General features: G+C 59.8%; 2 protein-coding genes across 2 annotated transcripts; one reads left to right on the forward strand and one right to left on the reverse strand.

The window, feature by feature from the left end:
* Window positions 1–262: 262 nt before the first annotated feature.
* CYP2W1 (cytochrome P450 family 2 subfamily W member 1) lies at window positions 263–6,024 on the reverse strand. Its single transcript, XM_019747448.2, has 9 exons — window positions 5,851–6,024; window positions 4,622–4,784; window positions 4,155–4,304; window positions 3,928–4,085; window positions 2,425–2,598; window positions 1,972–2,110; window positions 1,698–1,882; window positions 1,300–1,441; window positions 263–1,081 (listed from the first exon to the last, which is right to left on the reverse strand). Exons 1-9 carry the CDS (start codon window positions 6,022–6,024, stop codon window positions 885–887), a joined length of 1,482 nt encoding a protein of 493 aa, XP_019603007.1. The 3' UTR covers window positions 263–884.
* A 4,264-nt stretch (window positions 6,025–10,288) lies between these two features.
* COX19 (cytochrome c oxidase assembly factor COX19) lies at window positions 10,289–19,632 on the forward strand. Its single transcript, XM_074314072.1, has 3 exons — window positions 10,289–10,473; window positions 11,545–11,660; window positions 16,483–19,632. Exons 1-3 carry the CDS (start codon window positions 10,392–10,394, stop codon window positions 16,561–16,563), a joined length of 279 nt encoding a protein of 92 aa, XP_074170173.1. The 5' UTR covers window positions 10,289–10,391; the 3' UTR covers window positions 16,564–19,632.
* Window positions 19,633–21,482: the final 1,850 nt, after the last annotated feature.

The following is a 21,482-nucleotide window of genomic DNA, read 5'->3' on the forward strand; positions in this document are numbered from 1 at the left end:
GCCCCCGAGGTCCTCCCTTCAAGACGAGAGGCAGGGGCGCTAAGCACAGGTGTTCAGAGAGCCCCTCTGCTCCCATCCCAGTCCTGCGTCCAGCCGTCTGTCCCTCGTGACCCACACGGGAGCCTTTGCCACTGAGCCTCAGCTGGTCGGGACCAGGCTGCATACACTTCTGGGGTTTGGCTCGGTGGGCGAGCACCGCCTGTTGGCCCCATGGGACGTCCCACGTGCTGTCCCCATGCTGATGAGCGAAACGAAGCTGGACAACTGCTCACTATTTTTATTAAAGTGTGTTTTCCATACTTGAGGACGGTACATTGATACTGCTTAGCTTTTGGGGGGTCCTAGCTGTATCCCCTGTGGAAGTCCTGACACTTCACTGACATGTTTCTTTTGTGGGTGCAGGGGGGTGAGAGGTCATACAGTCGGGTCCAGGTGGGGGTGACAGTTTCATGGGTCAGACATGTGGAGATGGGGTGCTGCACCAGTGGCTGTGGGGGCACCCGGAGGGGTCTGGCCTGGGTGCAGACAGAGGCAGTGGCTGATAGATACTCAGGGGGGGGGGGGTAGGTAAAAGGTCAAGGGGGGCAGGGGGCCCAACTCTGCACTCGGGGCCCTGCCTGCCCTGGGGGGAGACTGGAGGGAAGGGGTCGGGAAGACGGTGTGCCCCCAGGGGCACAGGTGAGGGCTCCTTTCCAGCCCCCCTGGATGGGGCTGCTCAGGCCCACAGTGGAACTGCGGCTGCTGAGGAAGGAGAGCCCCGTGAGTGCCCCGATGAGGGGCTGTCTGTCTGTCCTCAGGCTGCTGTCTGCCTCCCATGTCACAGAGCTCTGCCAGGCTTGGAACAGGTGAGGCAGGGGAGTGACAGCACAGGCCAGGCCCCTTGGTCAGTGCCCCTGGCGCCTGGGCACTGCACACAGCACCTGGGCCGGCGGCCGCATGGTGAAGGCTGGCGTGGGTGTGGTGTCCAGGCCAGCGGGGCTGAGGCCTGGCGGGGGCAGCAGACGGAACCTCTGGAGAAGGCCAGCAAACAGCAGGAACAGCTCCGTCCTGGCTAGGCTCTCCCCCACGCAGACGCGGCGGCCTTTGAGGGAAACCGAGGCACAGGGTGGGGCTGCCAGGCCTGCTTTCCACAGCCTGGCTCCTGGAGTGGAAGGGGGGGGCTGCCGCGGAGGGAGAGCACAGCCTGGAGTAACTGGGACAGGGGTCGGCTCTGAGCCGTGAGCCCAAATCTGAGGTCCCTGGTGACGAGCTACACAGAGAGGGGGAGGTCCCTGTGGCCCCCCCCAAGGTCTGTGGTACCTGCAGAGAAAGGCAGGAAGGCCGCCCTCTTCACAAAACACCCGCTGGCGTCCAGGAAGTGGCCCGGGTTGAACTGGTGGGGGGTCTCCCACTGCGTCTTGTCCAGGAGCACAGAGCTCAGCAGGGGGATCACTGGTGTGCCCTGTGGGGCCGGGCAGCAGGTGGGGCCAGGCCCAGGTGCCGGTCCGCCCGGGCAGGCCCCAGGCTGGAACACTGGGACATGGCCCCCGAGGAGGGGGAGATGAGCAGGCCTCCCAGCCCCCCGGTGGCGGACGTCTGCTCCAGGATGGGCCCCGGAGCTCGCCGGCGTCCACGGGAGCCCTGGCATCAGGCACCCCAGGGTTCCCCCAACACACACACAGAGGAACAGGTGAGTGAGGGGGGCCTGGCTGCCTCACCTTGGGGAGCAGGTAGCCGTGCAGCCGGGTGTCGGCCGCCGTGCAGCGGGGCATGTGGGGCAGGAGGCTGATGAACCGCTGCACCTCATGTAGCACGGCGGTGGTGTAGGGCAGGGAGCGCTGGTCCTCCGGCCGCGGTGGCCGCCCAGGCCCCAGCACGCTGTCCAGCTCCTCCTGCACCCGGTCTGCGGGGAAAGGCAGTGGGCTGGTCCCTGGGAGCCTTCCTCCCGGGGGCCTTGGGGGCCGCCCGCCCAGCTGGGACGCCAGCACACACCCTGCACGCTCGGGTGCTTGCCCATCAGGAGGGCGGCCCACTGCAGTGTAGCCGAGGTGGTCTCCGTGCCAGCCATGACCATGTCCAGGACACAGGCCACCATGTTGGTCTGGGCAAACAGGCCATCCGGGTCTCCGCGCTGCTGAGGCGGGAGGTAAGGGCTCAGGTGGAGGCTGGGCTCAGGACCCCTCCAGCCCAGGACTCAGGAAAAGGGTAGAAGACAGACTTGGCGGGAAGGACAGAGGCGACGGGAGAACCAGCTGGCGCGGCTCGCGCATCCCCCGGCTGCCCCAGAGGCTGGCGCTGCGAACCCCCACTTCACAGGTGAGGAGATCGGGATCAGAGAGGCCCCCAGTCAGGAGGCGCAAGAACCTGGTGCAGGCCCAGCATGGACTCCTGGAGTGGGGTCCCCGGGCTGCTTCCGGGGTGGAGTGGGGGTGGGTCTCGCCACACCTGGCCCTGCTGGATCAGGGCGTCCACGTAGCAGTGCACGGGGCCTCCCCCGGGCGCAGGCGGCCGCCGCGCCTCCAGGAGGGTCGTCAGGATGGCTCGCACCTCCTCGATCTTCCGCAGGACAGGCCGATGCAGCTGGAGGAGGGCCCCGAGCCGGGGGTAGATGTTGAACAGCTGGTGTAGGGGTGAGACGTGAGACGGCGGGGTTGGCGGAGGGGCGCGTCGCCTGCCCTGCAGACGTGCCAGGACGGTGCCGGGGGCCTCCAGAGGGCGCCCGGCGCGCGGCACGGGGCCCCACAGCTCCACCTGGTGGGACCGGCTTGACAGGTAACACCGGGGGTTTAGTGCAAGTCGCAGCCGGCGACTGTAATCACGCCCCTTGCTCTGTATCCCCCTCAGCTGGCAGAAGGGGACAGGGTTGTCACTGTGGAAATAACGGAGTCTGCTGCAAGCCATTAAAAAAGGAAGCATTTGCAGACTTCGGCCCTCAGCTCATCCTGCTGTGAAATGGGGCTCACGGCAGAGTCTGGCAGCCTGTCTGAGGGGTGCTGTCCTGGCTACACCCGGCACTACTTGTGTCCCCAGGAACTTAACGGTCCCTTAACGTTGCCCTGGGGGTCCCTGGGGAAACTAGTGGCAGCTCAGCGGTGAGGAGCCCGCACAGGGATGGAGGGCCTGGAACGTTCTGTTGCCCTCCTCCCTCCTGGGGGCTCCCTGACTGCACTGGGTCAGCCAGCCTGCAAAGGAGGTGGCACCTCCTGCCCAGGCGACAGCGAGCCTCCCTGACCAGGCTCAGGACTCAGTCGCACTTCCCGGACCTCGTGTGCTGGAGCAGCCGCTGAGCTCCGCCAGTTATAGTCAGTGCAGCAGCTGTAGTCGGGGTGGTGAGGTAACAGCACAGCAGCGAAACAACGGTGGGGGGCGCGGGGACAGGGACTAGACTTGGGGCGTCGTCCTCAGTTATATGGCTGATTAACTACTGCGCTGCACTCCTGCAACTAATGCAAAGTCATATTGAACATCAACTGTAACTGAAAAGTAAGTGACGTAAAAATTAATTGAAGGAAATCTTGAAAGAAAAAAATGATAAGGTTACGGCAAACAGGGATTTTCTAAATGGTGGGAAATGGCGTGCTCACGCCTCAGACTTCTGAGAATCAGAGGGGCTTGTGAACCCGACACTGCGAAGGACCCTTGGGGGGCGGGAGACCCCCGGGTTGTGAGGGCTGGGGGCCTGCGGGCATCAAGCCCAGACCCTGGTGCGTCTCGCTGAGGGGAAGGAGTGGGAGGGGGAGATGAGGACCCCCTGCCCAGACCCCCCTCCTTTCCCGGACTGCACGAGGGCCTGGCCTGGGCTCGCAGGGCCAGCCAATGTGTCCAGAACAGGACCTGCCTGAGTCTAGTGCCGCCTCTGCAGGGGCTCATCTCAATGGTGTGTAGCAGCTGGGACTCCTGCCCTCCGGCTCAGGCCGGGGCCAAGGCCTGGGAGCAGTGGCCTCTTACCTGTAGGCCAGGGGCCCCCAAGAGGACCATGACCTCACCGATGAGACGCAGCAGGGACACGAACACAGGGTCCCGGTAGTCGAACCGCTGGCCAAAGAGGAGCGCGAAGGTGATGTTGGAGGGAGCCCAGCCAAGCAGGGCCAGGGGGAAGGGCCGGCCTGTGGGGGGGAGACAGGCCTCAGTGGGGGAGGGAAGAAGGGAAGGGGGTGTCCCCGCCCCCCACTCACCTCCGTAGTGGTCCAACTGCCCCATGAGGCACCTCAGCTCCTGCAGGACCTTGTCAGCCACAGGACCCCTCCCCACGCCCAGACCATGGAGGGTGCGCACGGTGAACTGGCGGGCGGCCTTCCATCGCGCCCCAGAAGAGAAGAAGATGCCTGCGAGTGGGCAGACACGGTGCTGAGCAGCCCTAGGAGACGCAGGCGGGCGCGGGGCTGGGGGGCTGGCTGGGGCCTTGCTCTCGTCCCCAGCCCAGGGAGCTGGCCATGGCACGCCCTGTCCCCCTTTTGGTGTGACATGGCCCCCTATGCAGACCCCCCCCTGCCATGTGCACAGCCTCCCCAGGGGCCACTGCTGCCAGGAGTGGGGTCCCTCTCCTCAACCCCCACGGCTCCCTGCCCAGCAAGCCCCCAGGAGCAGAGCTGGTGACTCCCCGCCCCCACCTGGGGAACCGCTCTCCCCCACACACACCTACCCCCGCCTCCCTGGATGAGCTGGAAGATGGCGATTGGGGGCCGGCCGGCCAGCTCCTGCCCGGTGCCCACCAGAGCCTCCCTCACTGCCTCGTAGCCGCTCAGCACCACCATCTTCTGCCACCCCAAGTGGATGGTGAACACCGGCCCATACCGTTCTGAGAGCTGGCAGGATGGGCAAGGATCACTCAGGCGGTCCCCCTGTAGGGCCCCAGGAGCCGCTCTGGCCACACCTGTGCAGGGTGGGGGCCTCGGCAGGGCCTGTGGAACCGGGCTGGGCGGTGGGGGCCTAGGAGTCAAGGCCCAGGAGCCACAAAGCAGGAGGTATGGTTGGCTGGAGCCAGGTCTGGGGGGCCCCACAGAGCCCTTCCACCCCTCCGGGGAGGCAGGCTGCCACCTTTGGTGCTGGGGGTACTGCTGTGGGTTTTCTTTTCAGGGGAAACATTCGAGGGGGCTTTTTTTAGCCCCAAGACAAGGTGGCAGGACCAGAGGGCTGTCTGCTGGGGCAGCCGTGCCGAAAGCCCAGGTCTGCACAGGAGCAGGCCTGATGGACTCAGCTGCCCAGGCCCCACCCCCTCACAGGGCCCGCCTGGCTAGTAGGTCTCCCGCCGACCTGCTCTGCCCAGAGTGGGCACAGAATGGTAATACCAGCAAGGGCTGGCTTCCGGGCCCTCCGCGTGTGCCTGTGCCCTTCTGTTCCCACAGCATCCCTGCCTGAGGTGAGGAGGGCTGTCATCTCCCCACTTTACAGATGAGGAAGCTGAGGTCTAGAAGAGGAAGTGAGTTGCTGTCCATGCCCACTGAGAGACAGCCGGCCTCATACCTGGCTCAGACTTGGGTCTCTGTGTGCAGGCCCCTTCTGCAGCAGCAAGGTGCCGCTCCCAGGAGCACCTGCCTCTCCCCTCTGCTGCCCCAAACTGGGCTGTTCTGCAGGTTGTCTTCAAATTCTGCCTCCTCCAGGAAGCCCTCCTGGCTCCCTGCTCCTTGGACAGCCCGTCTGCTTCCCTGTGAGGTGGGGTATCTCTCTCTTCCCCAAGGCAGGGAGGGCACTTGGGCCTCCTGTGTCCCCTGCCAGGCCAGCACCAGGCTGAAATGTGAACCTCCTACCCCACAGGGGTCTCGGAAAATTCCCTCCAGATGGGGGTAAGGTGCCACAGCCATCGAGGATGGCAGGAGCCGGGCTCTGGGCCCAGCTCAGGAGCCAAGCTGCAGGCAGGCTGCCCCGACTCACCTCCATCAGTGACTGGTCCTGCTGGGACACCCGCAGCAGGTGCAGGTTCCCGATGAGCGGCAGCGGGCGCGGCCCAGGCGGCCAGCGCGGGGCCGGGCAGGGGCCACGGGTGCAGGCTCGGAGCAGCCCCAGCAGCCCCAGCAGCCCCAGCAGCCCCAGCAGCAGCAGGGCCATGAGGGTGGCAGGCGTGGGGCCCCAGCTCCCGCCCTGAGCCTTATAGGGCTCTGGGAGGGCGTGCCGGCACCCCACCCACCCTACCACCCCGAGAATGTGGAACGAGCAGTTTGCAGGGGACAGCCAGGAGACTTAAAGTGACAGGTGTGTGTGGAATGTGAAGTCGAGTCTCTGCAGGGAGCTGGCACTGTCTGGGGGGCACCCCACTGTCCCTCACACGTCTGGAAAGGACATACCCCCCTGGAGGGTGTCAGCTCTGCCTCAGCCTCCCCTTCAGAACCAGGACTCCCAGGGCTTTGGGACACAGCCCAGCTCTGAAGAGAGGAGCCCGCCCTCCCCGTGCTCTGAGTCTCCCTCCGTGGGCCCCACAGGTCCCCGAGGTCTGTGGGCCTCTCCCAAACCCACCACCACCTGTGTCCACCCAGCTCCTCTCCGACAGGGGCCAGTGCGGGGTTACGAGGTATGGAGACCCTGGGGCTGGCTCATGAGGGTCTGCATAGCAAACACCTTCAGAGGTCACCAACTGCGTCCCCCCACCAAGGCTATGACGTGAGCTCGCCCTGAGTGACAGTCTATTCCTTGGTGGCTTTGTAAGCACTGTTACCTGGGGCAGGAGGCACCAGCCCCAGGGTGGGGCAGGTGGGGGTCCACCCTGCAGGCAGGGCTGGGCTGGGGCAGCGCCACTGGGTGACAGGTGGCTGGGTTTATGAGCCCTGTCTGTGCCACGCTCCAGTCTCCTAAACCCTGGTGGCCTGGCTGGGAGCGACAGAGGCACTGCGTTGGAAATGAGCTTCGTGGGGTGGGAGGGCTGTTGGCACCAGAAGTGGCTGGGCCTGCTCGCACCACCTGCCCCAACATGAGGCCCCTAGAACCCCATCGCCTCTGGCCTGTCACCACGGGACCTGCCTCTACACAAACCCCAGAGCCAAGGCAGCCCAAGGGCCCTTACCTCCTCCCAGCCTTGACTTGCACACCTCCTGCATTGGGGCGCTCGCTACCTCATAGGCGGCCTGCCCTGTTGCACAGCTGTGGGCTGCAGGGAGATGACGGCTGTCTAACCATTGAGTCTGCGAGTCACTCAGGCTGAGCGCCTGGCACCCAGGCTGATACCGCTGGGAAGGCTGGGGGTCCTGCCCACCCACAAAGCTTCATTTAATTAATTCAGTGAGCGTTTATTGCGCACCTGTGTGTGCTGGGCTCTGTAGCCAGGAGGTAGGGCTATGGAAAGTGGTGTTGCAGAGATCCTGAAAGACCCCTGCAGCCCAGTGGACACAGGGGGACAGCGAGTCAAGGCCAGGGTCTTTCAGAGGACACAGTCTCAGCTGAGTCCAGATTCTACTGCAAGGAACTGCCTGTGCAAAGCCTGCAGTGTGAGCAGGGCCCGGGAAAGGGGGCAGCTGGCCAGGCCGGGGCCTGAGCCAGGAAGGATATGCCTAGCAGGGAGCGGCAGTGTGGTGGGGGGCCGCTGGAGGCAGGGAACTCGGGGTCCTAGGCTGGGGGGTTCAGTCCTCCACACCTCCTCTTTCAGATAGGGAGGCCGTGCTGGGCCCCAGGTCCAGATCTTGGTGCTGCCTGCCCCCAACCGGCACCTGTGCAGCCCCCCCAGACTCTGGGAGGACCCTTCCTGGTGGCCCCAACTTTTCTCCATGTCCACCTCCATTGTCACGCAGCCTGCTCTCCCTGCATGTGTGTCTCTCCTTTTCTGTCTCTGGTAAGGACGCCTGTCATAGGGTGTAGGCCCACCCTCATCCAGGACAACCTCGTCTGGACTCTATTACCTTAGTTATATCTGCAAAGACTAGGTGGGCCCATCTTTTGTGGGGCCCACCAGGCACCCTGTTGTGTATGGAGGCGTTAGTTGAGTGTTCATCCACTGGGTAGATAATGGACACACACCAGCGAGAAGGCCCAGACGTCTAACAGGGCCCCTCCCCACTGTGCCTTACAGCGTGATTCCCATGCAGCACGCAGCACGTGGACAGGGCACAGCTCCGTGTTTAGATGTGAATGACCGCTCAGAACAGTGAGCCTGTGGTCAGTCAGGGACCTGCTCCTCTGTGACCGTTGCCTGGCTTGGGCTGTCACCAATATGCTGCTAAACGTACCTGCAAAGTTTTGTGCACAGCTGCAAAGGATACTGTGAAACAAATTCCTAGAAACGGGATCCCTGCGCCTTAGATTCCAGTGCACTCCTGGTTCCCACTGACCCACCCAGGGCGTGGCCACCTATGGAGGTCATCAGGAGGAGCCCCACCTCCTGGGCCCTGGCTCTGGGTGCCCCCTCCTCCTGCATTTGCTCCAGCCTCATGAGGATAAGGGGGGTCTCCAGCTGATTCCGGGTGGGCCATGTCCCCCAAGGCCTGCCCACACTGTGAGTTCATGAGCGAAACCAGCGGTCGCTACCCACTGAATCCGGTAGATAACACACACACTGGCTGTGCAACCTCAGGCAAGGACTTGACCTCCGTGGGACAGGATCACCGTAGCCACCTAACTGGGTTCATTCCTCAAGGAATATCGACTGAACACCTCCTGGGTGCCAGGCACTGTTCTCAGCCCTGGGGATCCATGTGAAATAGCCTAGCGCACAAGAGGGGTTCCAAAAATGTTAGTTCCTCCCCCACTTTTCCTGCAGCTAAAAATCCTTCCCCTCTCTCTCAGCTAAACATCTGAGAGACCAATAATCATTTGCCAGGTACAGAGGAGTCAAAGCTGTCACCTCCAGGTCAGTGATCCCGCTGGCTGCTCAGCCAGAAGCTGTGGGCAACCTTGGGGGAGGGGCTGTCCCTTTTCTGACTAGTTGGAAAAGTACGTTTACTGAGTAGGAAGAGCTATTGCTCACAGCCCTGCAAACACATTAATGAATAACCCAAGTTTGGCAAACAGTCATTTTGTAACAAGAACAAGGTGCAGTTGCCCTTCTGTAGTTGTAAGTGGGCCCAGAGCCCAAGGCCCAGGCAACAAAGGGGTTTCCAGCAGCACTGGGCTGGCCCTGCGGACAGACCCCCTGCTGGATGGTCACCAACACTGGGTACCACATCCAGTGGTGGTCACTGCAGAGGGGCAGCGGACCCAGTGAGGGGGGGGGGAGCCTCCTGGAGTGGAGGGGGCGTCTGAGTCAGGCCTTGAAGGGAGGAGCAGGCTCTGGGTTCGGGCTGTGGGGTCTTGTTGGCAGGCACTTCTCTGGAAGCCCCAGCGTTTGGAGTTGGCTCCGCCTCCTGACCTTAGAAGGAGCAGTGGTCACAGCAGGGACCTGGGGTGAGAAAGCTTGTCCGGAGGGGCCAGCTCTGCTTATCTGCAGGGCCTGTTAGTCACTGGTGCTCAGTGACTTACATGGCTGAGATGGAGCGTGGATGGAACTCAGGGCAGACTTGCAGGCAGCAGGCGGTGCTGGGAGGGCCCTGACCTGCCACCCTGTCATCCAGATAAAAATTGGAGGCACGGAGTAGGGGTGCCCTGGGAGCAGGGCTGGGAAGCATCTCTGCTGGGGAGAGCTGGGGTCCCGCTGAGTCCTTTCACTAGTGTTATTGTTGCCATAACAGCAAATGACTGCCTGGGGCTAAACTGTTTATGATGCACTTTGACTTGGTTACAGGTAGAAATGTGACCCTTTTGGAACTAGGGCTCATTGTAGGTATAATTAGCTAAGGTGAGTTCACTGAGGTCGGCCCTAACCAAGTGACTGGACACAGTCACACCCACAGGGAGAAGCCAGGTGAGGACAAAGGCAAAGGTGGGGTGATGTGTCTGCGATGGAAGGGACACCGAGGACTGCCTACAAAGCCCCAGAAAGGAGGGGAGGGCCCGGAGCAGACGGAACCACCCCTGCCAGCACCTCTGTCTAGGACTTCTGGACTCTAGACTGCGAGAGATGCAATTTCTGTTGTTCTGAGCCGCCCCAGGAATCTCACAGACACTCGTCTTTACTGTATTTCTCACCAGGTGAGCACCCATGGGGAAAAGCCCTGTGGACACCCTGGACGCAGAGGGATACACAGATGTCTGAGTGACCTGCCAGGACGTGCCAGTCTGCCTGCCCCTGCCTTGGGGCTTGTTGTGGACAGAAGCTGTGTGCCCTTGGGCGAGTTGCTGAACCTCTCTGAGTTTCCGTTTCCTCTTTATAACCGGATGACCGAGGGGGCTCCGCCACTGGTTGCTGTGAGGGTCCGAGGGGCCGGGGCTGGAGAGGGGCCGGCAGAGCAAGAGCGAACACCACGCGGATGGGCGGGGCCTGCGCGGCGAGGGGCGGGATCGGGGCAGGGGGCGGGGCCTTAGGCCCCGGAAATCCTCGGCGTTCGACGTGCTCGGCGCTCGCCTGGCCGGCTTGCGTACGGCGCGCGTCGTGCTGGGGGCTTCGCACCGTCGTCATGTCCACGGCGATGAACTTCGGTTCCAAGAGCTTCCAGCCGAGGCCCCCGGACAAGGGCAGCTTCCCGCTGGACCACTTCGGTGAGCTGTGGGGGCGCGGGCCTTGGGCGCCGGCGGAGGCCGGAGGTGGGGCGGGCCGGGCCGACCTGCTGGGGCGGGGCCGACCGACCTGCTGGTGCGGAGCGGGCCGACCTGCTGGTGCGGGGCCGACCGACCTGCTGGTGCGGGGCCGACCGACCTGCTGGTGCGGAGCCGACCGACCTGCTGGTGCGGGGCCGACCGACCTGCTGGTGCGGGGCCGACCGACCTGCTGGTGCGGGGCCGACCTGCTGGTGCGGAGCGGGCCGACCTGCTGGTGCGGGGCTGACCGACCTGCTGGTGCGGGGCTGACCGACCTGCTGGTGCGGAGCGGGCCGACCTGCTGGTGCGGGGCCGGCCGACCTGCTGGTGCGGGGCCGACCGACCTGCTGGTGCGGGGCCGACCGACCTGCTGGGGCGGGGCCGACCGACCTGCTGGTGCGGAGCGGGCCGACCTGCTGGTGCGGAGCCGACCGACCTGCTGGTGCGGGGCCGACCGACCTGCTGGTGCGGGGCCGACCGACCTGCTGGTGCGGAGCGGGCCGACCTGCTGGTGCGGGGCCGACCGACCTGCTGGTGCGGGGCCGACCGACCTGCTGGGGCGGGGCCGACCGACCTGCTGGGGCGGGGCTGACCGACCTGCTGGGGCGGAGTGGGCCGGCCTGCGGCTTCTGTGCCCCGGCCTCGTGTCCTGACACCAAGCGCAGCAGGTCGCTGCGTTCACCGCAATGTGGGCTTGTTCTTCGTGTAGTTGTCAGCGTGTTTCTGAAGGAAACAAGTTTGTGTTTTTAAGTAACTGAAATTTGGAAATGCAGGGTGTTTTTTAATTATCATCGGGGACGTTGGGAAGCAGTGTTTGTCCAGGCCCGTCCGCTGCAGGGCATCGTCCTCGGCCTGGTCGGAGGCGGGGGTCCCCCGGGCGCGCTGTGCGGGGCCCGCGCTCACGCCGAGCCATCCGGCCGCCCAGAGGGAAGGGTTTCGAAAGGGAAAGTCGTGCTGCCGTGAAGCCGCTGGGTGAGCTCGGCACGTCTTCACTTGCAAAAGAAAATGCTGGTTTTTTTCTTTTCGTTCTAGGTGAATGTAAAAGCTTTAAGGAGAAGTTCATGAAGTGTCTCCGTGAAAATAATTCTGAAAATGCTTTGTGCAGAAACGAATCAAAAGAATATTTAGAATGCAGGATGGAGAGGCAAGTACTCGCTAACAGCACCCCCTCCGGGGACCCCCACCTCCCCGTGGCCCCCCTCCTTCCCCGGCGGCCCCAGGCAGGCCCGGCCCGGCTTGGTTCCGCCCGCAGAACTGCCGCCCGTGGAACCCAGGCTCGTCAGGTGAACGGTGCTGAGAGGGGAGCAGGTGTGGGAGCCTGTCCTGAGGATGGCGTTGCTCAGAGTGTTTCCTTTCCCAGGTGGGGTGCTCCTGACCTGTCCTAAGGCTTCAGAATCGTACCCCATAAAAACTCCGACTGAGCTGACAGATGTGAAGGCTGTGGGCCCGCAGGGAATGTCTTTCACCTTCTCAGACCGCGAAAATACGTGCTCTGGTTTTATTCCACCCTGACTCGGTTCTGTGGAATGTGACAGGGAATACAGTGGGATGGGTAAGAAACGAGGAAAGATATAAGTGGTTCTTCTGCCTTAAGGAGAATTCACCAGAGCTCACTTTTAAACAAAACAAAAAATGTGCCTGTGATCCATCCAGAGTTAAAGTAAGAACTGTCCTAATCCTCAGTGGGGGAAAGCGTGTAACGTATAATTACCCAGCGGGGGTGGGCACTGTTGTTTCTGCCTTTTGAGCCCTCGTTATCCACTCTTCAGACAGCGCTGTGTGAAGACAGGCCAGCACAAACCAGTTCAGTGTCCATTCTCCCATTACAAACCATTTTCCATTTCCATGCTCCCATAACAAACGCCACAGAGTCGTTTCCCTCAAGGCAGAGTCTGTTGTTCTGTTCAGGCCCACAGGTGTGTTCGGGGCGTCTGTGGACCTTTGGGACTTTGAGGGGGATGGGCCTTGGCAGCGTGGCCCTCCTGTGAGGCCTTCTTACCCATCTTCAAGGTTGTCCGGGCTCAGCAGGGATTGCATTCGACAAAGGGCCACCCTGAACCTACTTCTTGGCGTTTTTAAATAGCTCATTGCTGGGATCCACGTGTTTAAATGACTGTCTTTTAAATTAATACATCTTAAAAAACTGGAACTAAGTGAATTTCTTCTTGGTGCTGCCATGCTTTGGAGACATGAAGTGGTTGTTGCCAGTGAGTGTGTGAGCAGGTCGCGTGCCCCTGACGCTCAGGCTCATCATCCGTGTGCCAAAGGTCGGGCTGGGGCAGCGGCGGAGGGTTTCGCTGCTCAGGGCCCCCAGAGGCTCCTGGCTGTCCTGTCGAAAGACCAGCAAGAGGGCCGTGTTTTCTCTCCATTGGCCTGGGAGCAGCGGCCCGGGTCTACATGTGCTGGTACCTTGTAGACAGCACAGCTTCTGGAGACTGGCCTCCCCAAGGCCTGCTGAGGACGGGGCAGGGACACAGCTGGCCGCTGCGGGTTCCGCGACCTCAGGTGGCTTCACTGCATGCTCAGGTGACGTTCGCATGAATGGACGGGGCGGGGTGGTGTTTCTCACCTGGTCACTTATGTTGGCCGTAGACTTTTGGCTTGTTTTTTAATAGAAATCCACAGACACGCAAAGGTAGAGGGTAGGATGGGCCTCTGTAATCATCACCCAGGCTCACTGTCAAGATTTTGCACATTTGCTTCCCCTTTTAAACATTTTCCTTCCTCTTTTCTCGTGTGCTGAAATCGCAGGCGTTATCTTATTCCTACTTACTTCCATATGCATCTTTTTTAAAAACTAGACCACAGTAGAGATTTCAGAGTTGTCCCATGAGGACTTGGGCCGTTTTAGCCTGATGCGAAAGCTGTTTCAGATGTGAATCGCATTTTCTAACAGAAAAACTGCTCAAATTGAGATTATAGTATTGCAAGGACAACAGCCAGTGCAGGGGGCGGGCGGGGGGCGAAGGTGGCTGCTCCTGGGAAAGCCGTCAGCGGGATTCAGGCTGAGGCTAGTAAACGCTGTTATTGCTGTGGCCCTAGAGAATATGGGGTGTGTGAATAGTCACCTGGGACCACGGATTCCATGCTTCTGGAGCCATGGCGGTGTAATGAACGGTTGGGAGGAATTTTGCTTTCCGTGAAGATTCCAGGGTGATCTGAATGGCTCAGTCCTTAGAAAACAGGAAATGGGTCATTTTCTTGGTCTGTTCCTTATGTTAAAGGCGGGCACTGAAGCCGTCCTGGTGGGTGAAGAGCTTGCTAAATGTTATAATCGCCATTTTTGGTGACTTTGCCAGGGAGCTGGATTTTACAGATTTGCAGATTTGTAGAAAGAGGGTATCTTGAACTATGTCTTACTTGGCTTGTAGTTTTTTCCTCCTTGTTCCTTCTTTGTGCTGCTCAGCGGGAGGGCTGGTCCTTGCTGTCACAGCCGCGTCGCGTCGCGTCGCGTTGGAAGAGCAGCTCTCCTCCCTGGACCTGCGAAGGAGCTCCCCTCACACAGGTGGCAGCAACAGCCCACGTGTGTCCCCCCACGTTCTGCAGGGTGGAGTCTGACACCCGTGCTAAGGCCACGGGCTCTGGAGGGCTGGGCCTTCCGGAGGCTGCAGCACACTCCCCATTTCGGGCCTTTTCCAGCCTTTTCCGAGGCCCCACATCCCCGGCTCCTGACCTCGGCCTCCATTTTCAGAGCCGACCTCCTGACGGTCCTGTCTGACCAAAGCTAGCAGAGGGTCTCCGGTTTTAAGGGTGCGCCTGGATCTTCTCAGAACCAGCTTGTTTCCATCTGCTGCCTTGCCTCCCCTCTGCCTGGTGAGGTAACAGGCTCCAGGGGTGAGGCTGTCATCGGGGGTCATTGTTCTGCTGACCACAGCCAAGGCTCCGGTCAGTATAAGAACTGTTGATAGGTGTGCTCTCTGCCGAGATGTGAAAACCTGTCATTGCCTGCCTAGCGTGGGTTGAAGGAGTGTCTTATGAGTCCCACTGCTGTGGAATTACTTTGCTACCTGACTGGGATTTGCCATTCTGGGGACGTTTTCCTGAGCGTTAAGTGACAGACCTTGGGGTTTTGTTGGCCGGCCCCTCAGAGCCCGGGATGTGCTGTCCCGCACGCAGCCCCTCCACCAGTCGGGTGCACTGGCCTTTGGGGTCTTCCGTTGGCTTATCACCAGCCAGCGTGCGGAGTTCAGAGGCCACATGGGGGCAGGGTGTTGCTGGGAGAGTGGCGTGGTGCCCACTGTCTAAGCCTCAGCCCACCTTGGCTTTTCAGCTGCCCGCCCGGTGGCCCAGGGGCATTCGCTGTTGAGGCAGCTGAGTCTCGGTGACAGCTGGCCTTGAAGTCCTGCACTGTATCGCCTCCGGTTCCTCAGGCATCTCTGAGTCCCGACCACCCCACCGTCTGTGTCCCAGCTCCAGGCCAGATCGCCACCTTTCCCATGAAATTTCCTGTTGGCTGGAAAAGGCCACCTTTCTTGGCAGTTTCCCAGGGATAACCTGGAACCAACCGCAGAAAGAGGCAGGCCACTCCAGCTTGGCAGGTTTAAGAAGCACTCGGCTTGGGTGCTGCAGAAAGAAGTAGTTTTCCGTACCTGTCAGAATCAAAGTCCATAGAGGCCCTGGTCCTCAGTCACACACCCTATCCAGATGGTCATCACCACATTTCTGTCTTGGTGGTGCCCTCGGGCGGCTTCTGTGTGGGGAAGGGAAAGCCCGTGTGTATTCCAGGCACAGAGAGGTGGGGGCGGGGGCGGGCGCTGAGCCTCTTAGCTCCCAGGTCCGACTCGTGGATCGAACCAGCAGCCACGTCTTCTTGATGACCTTCCCCACACTTCCTGGTTTTCCAGACAGGAGAGGGATGCCCTGTCCTCTGAGCTGACGTCATAGTTAGTGTGTGCAGGACTTTGTGTTGGCCGGGCTGTGTTTGGTTTTCTCGAGTGTGCGCTTCTGGCCCCCTGACTGCGCATGGGACACGTGAGCAGGCGGGAGAAGCCTGCGCTCCTGGGCCAAGCCCCGGCCTGAGGCAGAGACCAGTGGGAGCCCCAGACCAGGAGCACAGTCACCTGTCAGGCGGCAGTGCAGCTTGCCCAGCGCCCTGGGGACACAGGCAAGTGACGTCTGGCCCATAGGCCCACTTTCTTTTCAGGTGGCTTTTTGTAGTGGAAGTTGTCAAGCACACACAGAAGTAGGGAGAACAGTGCAGCTCACGTCCCCAGCATCAGTAATGGCCAACAGTTCTCGTTTCTTTCATCTCCCCCCGTTGTCTCCACTGGAAAGTCTTTGAAAGCACTGCCCAGACATCCTGGCTGTTTAGTTTTCCGGAAGGGGATGGCCTGTAGGAACTCGGGACAGCAGGCCGTTTCCCGGAGCTGTTCTGTGTGTCTGCGGAAGCGTGGCCGGCTGGCCCAGGGCCCACAGCGCCTCAGAAGCGTGCTGGTTGGTGTCCCACTGCATTCCTAGGCTTCCAGTGTGCAGGGGTGGGGGGGCCACTGGGTCTGAGCACCCTCGCATGCTGCATCCGTCGGGCGCACGCGCTCAGTGGTGGGCGAAGGGATGTCATGACAGTGGCCAGTGTGTGGCAGGGCGCCCACGTTCCTGGCACGGGGCTGGCGGTTCCTGCCTTCTCCCAGCACGTCCAGGAGGTAAGCGGGAAGGCCTCAGAAAGCTGGTGTCATCCACCACCACCCATCGAACAGAACCACAACCCAAGCTCTGCCCCAGGAGCGTGCGCGATGGGGACAGGAGGGGCGGCTCTGGGAGCTCGGCATGTTGCCGTGGGGGCCTTTTGGACTCTGTGGCTCGGACCTGAGTGGACGCAGGGGAGGCCGGCAGAGGGGCCCCTGCCTGACGCTCTGCTCGGTATCACTCGAGGGCACTGGTAGCGCGGGAACAGTCTGACGTGGCCCTGGGTGGACAGTCTCCCCAGTCTTTCCCCCATCCGCCTTGACAGCTGTCCATTTTTCTTTTAGGCAGCTGATGGCACAAGAACCACTGGAAAAACTGGGATTTGGAGATTTGATAGGTGGAAAATCAGAGACAAAAACTAAATTTTGATGGGAAGAAGACTGCTGGGCTGTGTCAGGGATCGTCTGGGACAGAGCAGTGGCGCTGACCATGTCACCCTGACGGTTTCCTTACGAGGTGCAGTGACTGACAGAGGGGCGCCCAGAGTGCCCTGGAAGTGTCTGTGAAATCAGAAGAGACACACCTCCTTGGTGGGCAGGGCTCACGGCTGGGGGCGTGGCTCATGCTCGGAAACCTCCACATTAGTGTGAAAAATTATCCTTCCTTTTAGAGTCTCATTTCCCCCTCAGGGTGTTAAGCTTTATCTTGAAATCCTTGTGTGTGATGCAGTCAGTCCCTGGGAGGCGCATGACAGTGGGGGGGGGGTGCTGAGGACGGGCTCATTAGTGAGTGGACAGCTCAGCTCGGGGCTCCTGTGAAGTGGTGGCTTTATATTATCATATTCTGCACAGATTTTCAGTAGCAGCGTGCTAAATGTTTATGAATTTCAGCCTGTTACATAGACAGATGTCAGAAAATTATTCCCTAGCAAAAGGGTTTCCTTTCCTTTTTTTTTTAACAAAGTAGAAGACAAAGTAGGAAGTGAGAAATGGTCTGACTTTTGACATGTTTGACTTCTCAGTCTTTTTCTGGTAATGCCTGACCACGTATCTTTATAATCCCAGGGTCATTTTCTGATTTGTATCAGACTGTATTTATAAAACTAGATGTTTAATTTCAATAACTCATTTGCTGTAACTCTGAAGAATGGAATGCCAGTTCATTTGTAGTTGGACTTGCACAGTGCTTTGCAGTTTTTTCCCCAAGGACACCATACTTAGGCACCACCAGCACTCGCTCCTGGGTCCACTTGGCACGTGTTAGAGTCGCGGTACCACAGCAGCCCAGCTGGTACCAGAATTGCCTGTGGGGCATTTGAAGCAAAGAGGTGTCTGAATCCTGAGCCAGGATTTCTGGGAGGTTTTGGTGTGTGACCAGGGTTTAGAACCACGAACAGAACACTGAGTGCTGGGCCTGCCTGCCCTCCGACCTGTCGCCCCTCCCTGACACAGCCTTCCTTCCCTGCCTTCTGGTCAGCTGGCTTTTGTCCCCGTGTGGCCAATGGAAGATGGTGATGGGAGAATCTGGGGCGTGTCCCTCTCAGACAGCAGCCCTGGCTGTGGTTGCATCTTCTCCAGGCTCTCGCAGGTGGGGACAGCCGACCTTGACCCAGGCCGGCCCGGACTCCAGGAAATCACTGCCCTCCACTCCTTGGCCATGGGTGGTACGGCATCTCCCCCCGTGTCCAGTTCACCGCGTTAACGCCGTTTTCAGTCCTGCAGTGATGGATGTCTCTTGGTGAGACCCTCCCTGAATCAAGTCCCTCCCACGCTGACTAGTCCCATGGTGCCCTCTGGGCACCAGTCGCCACATGGGTGGTGTGGCACCAGCTGCTCCTGTCTGCAGCTCACTTCATTGTTTGGTCTCTGTATCAGAGGCCTTTGATGGTATGCTGCAGATTTTTTGCATATTGTCTAGTTTATGAAAAACCTTGGTTTTTATCACCAAACCAAACTGAGCCATCAACTGTTTTGTATTTTCCAACAGCATAAAATTACACACACACAGTTACTTATTGCAGCATTGTTTGTGGTTAGAAACCATGGAGAGACCCAAGTGCCCATCCATCCGAGTGTTTGAGTAAACTGATTTGTCCACACAGCAGGGCGCGTGCAGTGCAGAAAGGAATGGGGAACGTGGGGGCGTCTCAGCTGACATGGAGTGACCTCGAACCACAAACATGCTGCTAAATGAAAAAAGCAGAATCCAAAAGCGTATCTGTAGTATGTTAAAAAGAAAGAGATAAGGAACTCTAGAAATAATCTGTGTGTTTGTACAAAATATAAACTCAAGGACAAACGAACTGGTGAGAAGAATCACTGACATGTAGTTTAGTTCCACATTCCTGTCCGACGTGCTCGAAAAATCAGCCAGGGAGTGGGGACCCAAAGTGGAACACCAGCACCGTGTTACAAATGCGAACTTTGACCACACTGGGGGGGCAAGGGAGACAACAGCTGAGTGACTTTGGAAGCAGGATTTTGTCCAAAGCTAGAGACAAAAAGACAAGATTTTGTGCCCTAGTGAGTAAGTTTGTTTTTCACATGCACGACAGTCTGGAGCTGTACGTTCAGACTGACAAAGCTAGAGCTGTGCTGTAGGTAAGAGCTGGGTGTGCCGACCTGGTTTGCTGACACGAATAGACGTGCATGCGTGTGCGTCTCCATACAGCTGTGTCCAGCTCAGCACAGGGGCCTGGAAGCAGCGAGACCAATGGCAAGGTGCACACCCAGTGCCCAGATCGTGCGCTCCCACGCCGTCTCCAGCAAAAGGTCAGGGCTCCTTGAAACGTCCGACTCCAGGTCCAAGGCTGGGATAGTCCAAGGGGCGCCTGGACCGTCTCGTGTCTGAAGCAAGGAATTGCTGAAGAACTGGTGGGACTTGTTGAAAACCAGGCAACCGCGTCGGGGCACAGTCCCAGTGGCCCAGCCTGGGACACAGCCGGGATGGAAGAGACAGAAGAAGGTAAAAGGTTATCGCCCTCAGAATAAATTACTACCCAGAAGGCTGCTCTGATGCAAATCGCTGAGTGATCAAGCTCCTGAGGGGAAGAGCTGCCGGTGGCAAACGGTTGGGGCCAGGACCGTGGTGGGGTTAGTGGGCGGTGTGTGATGTGGCCGGCGTTCCGCCTGGCCCTGAGGACCTGCGCTCAGGCACTCGGTGATTACAAGGGGACAAGAGACGTGCAGTGAGGTCACCGGAACCAGCTGGTCACACAGGAGGGAGGCCTCCCCACAGCTCGTGCCCCCACCTGGAGCCCCAAGGAGGCACCGCCTCACTTCTGTGGGTTGCCAAGAATGCATAACCTTAAGGGGGGTGGGGAGTGGGAGATGAGGGTAAGGGGGATCAAATATATGGTGATGGAAGGAGAACTGACTCTGGGTGGTGAACACAATGGGATTTATAGATGATGTAATACAGAACTGTACACCTGAAATCTATGTAATTTTACTAACAATTGTCACCCCAATAAATTTTAAAAATAAATTAAAAAAAAAAGCATAACCTCAGTCTGCTGAGGGACCTACAGATGAGGACCAGCGCTGCCCAGATGGCCACGGCCTGAGAGACGGAGGGGCTGTGCCAGACGGGAAGGAAGGAGCCCTGGGCACTGGGCAGGACCCCAGCTCTGCAGGCTGGTCCTGGGCCCTTGGATGCTTGTTCTGTGATTACGTGAGATGTTACTTGGAGAAGTGGCACATGAGCTCTGTCCTGCTTTTACAACTTTTTGGAATTCTGAAATGATTGAAAAGTTAACATTTTGTATCAAACCCTTTGTAGTTGAACTTTCTATACACGATGGAGTACGTTCTCATTTTCACGTACATTCAGTGAATTTCAGGGAGGGCAATGCAGGCGTAGATGGTCTGGGAGGACAGGGAGAGAAGTCTGAGAATAGCAGCGGGGCCGGGGGTGGGGGGGGTACTGACCTCCTCACAAAGGAGCAGCGGCTTCCCGAGCTGCCTCTGATGCCCAGGAGCTGGACGTCCTGCCGGCCGCTGCCAAAGCAGCCACCAGATGCTTTTGGTGGTCCATCACGTGTTCTGTAAAGAACATGTTTTCTTTCTCATGTACACTCATTGGGAGGGGGCAGGAGAGCTGAGTCCCACCCGACCTCAGGCTCTCCCAGGGTGGGAGAGCAGCCCTTGTCCCAGGTGCAGAGAGACCCTTCTGAGGATGCTGGGCTGGGGACCACTGGGGGGTGGGGTTGTTCTGTGGTCTGGGGACCATGTCACTGAATTACAAAAGCCTAGCAATGCGGGAGGGGCGGGCCAACCACTCTGGGAACCCGCTTTCTGTCCCTTGACCGAAGGGGTCAATGGCACCTCAGGGATAGAATGTGGTGGCGTGGCGGCCCCTGCCGGATGGTGGGGGCACTGCGGCGCCAGAGTAGGGTCATTGGAGGGGAGGGAGCTGAACGTAGGACCGCAGCTGAGTGTGCCTAAGACCTCAGGTGTTCCTGACTAGCGAGCAGCTGGGGGTGTCGGGGCTCCGTGAGCAGGGGAGCCCCAGCTGAGGCTCATCAGTACCCCATCCTCACCTGTGTGCCAACACCCTGTTCGCGGCAGGGCAGCACGGAGCCGGTGGCGCTGTGGCCTGGTGGTCAGGGCTCACTGACCACAGCTGCAGACTGAGTGCTGGGGCAGAGGCTACAAGGGATTGAAATGGAACTGGGGTCCCTCGGAGCTGGCGCTGGAGACGAGAGGGGCTGGGGGGGCTGGGGCAGGACCAGTCAGCCTCACTGGGTTGCAAGCCACCCCAAACTAAGCTTAAACAACCGTGTTTTGTGGTGACCGTTCTTGGGCTGAGAGAACTGCTCAGGCCGGTTCTCCCCAGGAGATGGCCGAGGCTGGTGAGCTGCGCTGGGAGGACAGCAGCAGCGGGGGCTACAGCAGGCATGGGCTCGGGGCTCTCTCCACCGGGCTCTGCAGTGCGGTGGCCACAGAGAGACGGAGACAGAGACAGCGAGTGGGGCTGGGGGAGAGACAGAGACAGAGACTGCTTGCTGTCATGACCCAGACCCAGAAGTCCTGTGGCACCTTGAAGCCACCCTCCAGTGGTTGGAGCCATCAAAAGCCCCACCAGGTTCAAGGTGAGAACATGGACCCCACGTGTCGTGTCGGTGGGAGGTGAGAAGGATGTCAGTCATTGAAGCTCAGGTGGGAGGAACTAGGTGACAGGTGCACGGATGGACCTCGCAGTCCATCAGTCTGAGCATCACTCACTGATGGGGATGCAGTGTTTCCAGCTTCTGGCTGATGTGGCTGGTGCTGCTGCAAAGCTGGGGTGCAGGTACATGACCACACCTGGCTCCGTACACAGGACAGGAGCTGCGGCTTGACCGCTGG

This window comes from Rhinolophus sinicus, linkage group LG10 (genome assembly GCF_036562045.2).
Source record: "Rhinolophus sinicus isolate RSC01 linkage group LG10, ASM3656204v1, whole genome shotgun sequence".
NCBI classification, from domain to species: domain Eukaryota; kingdom Metazoa; phylum Chordata; class Mammalia; order Chiroptera; family Rhinolophidae; genus Rhinolophus; species Rhinolophus sinicus.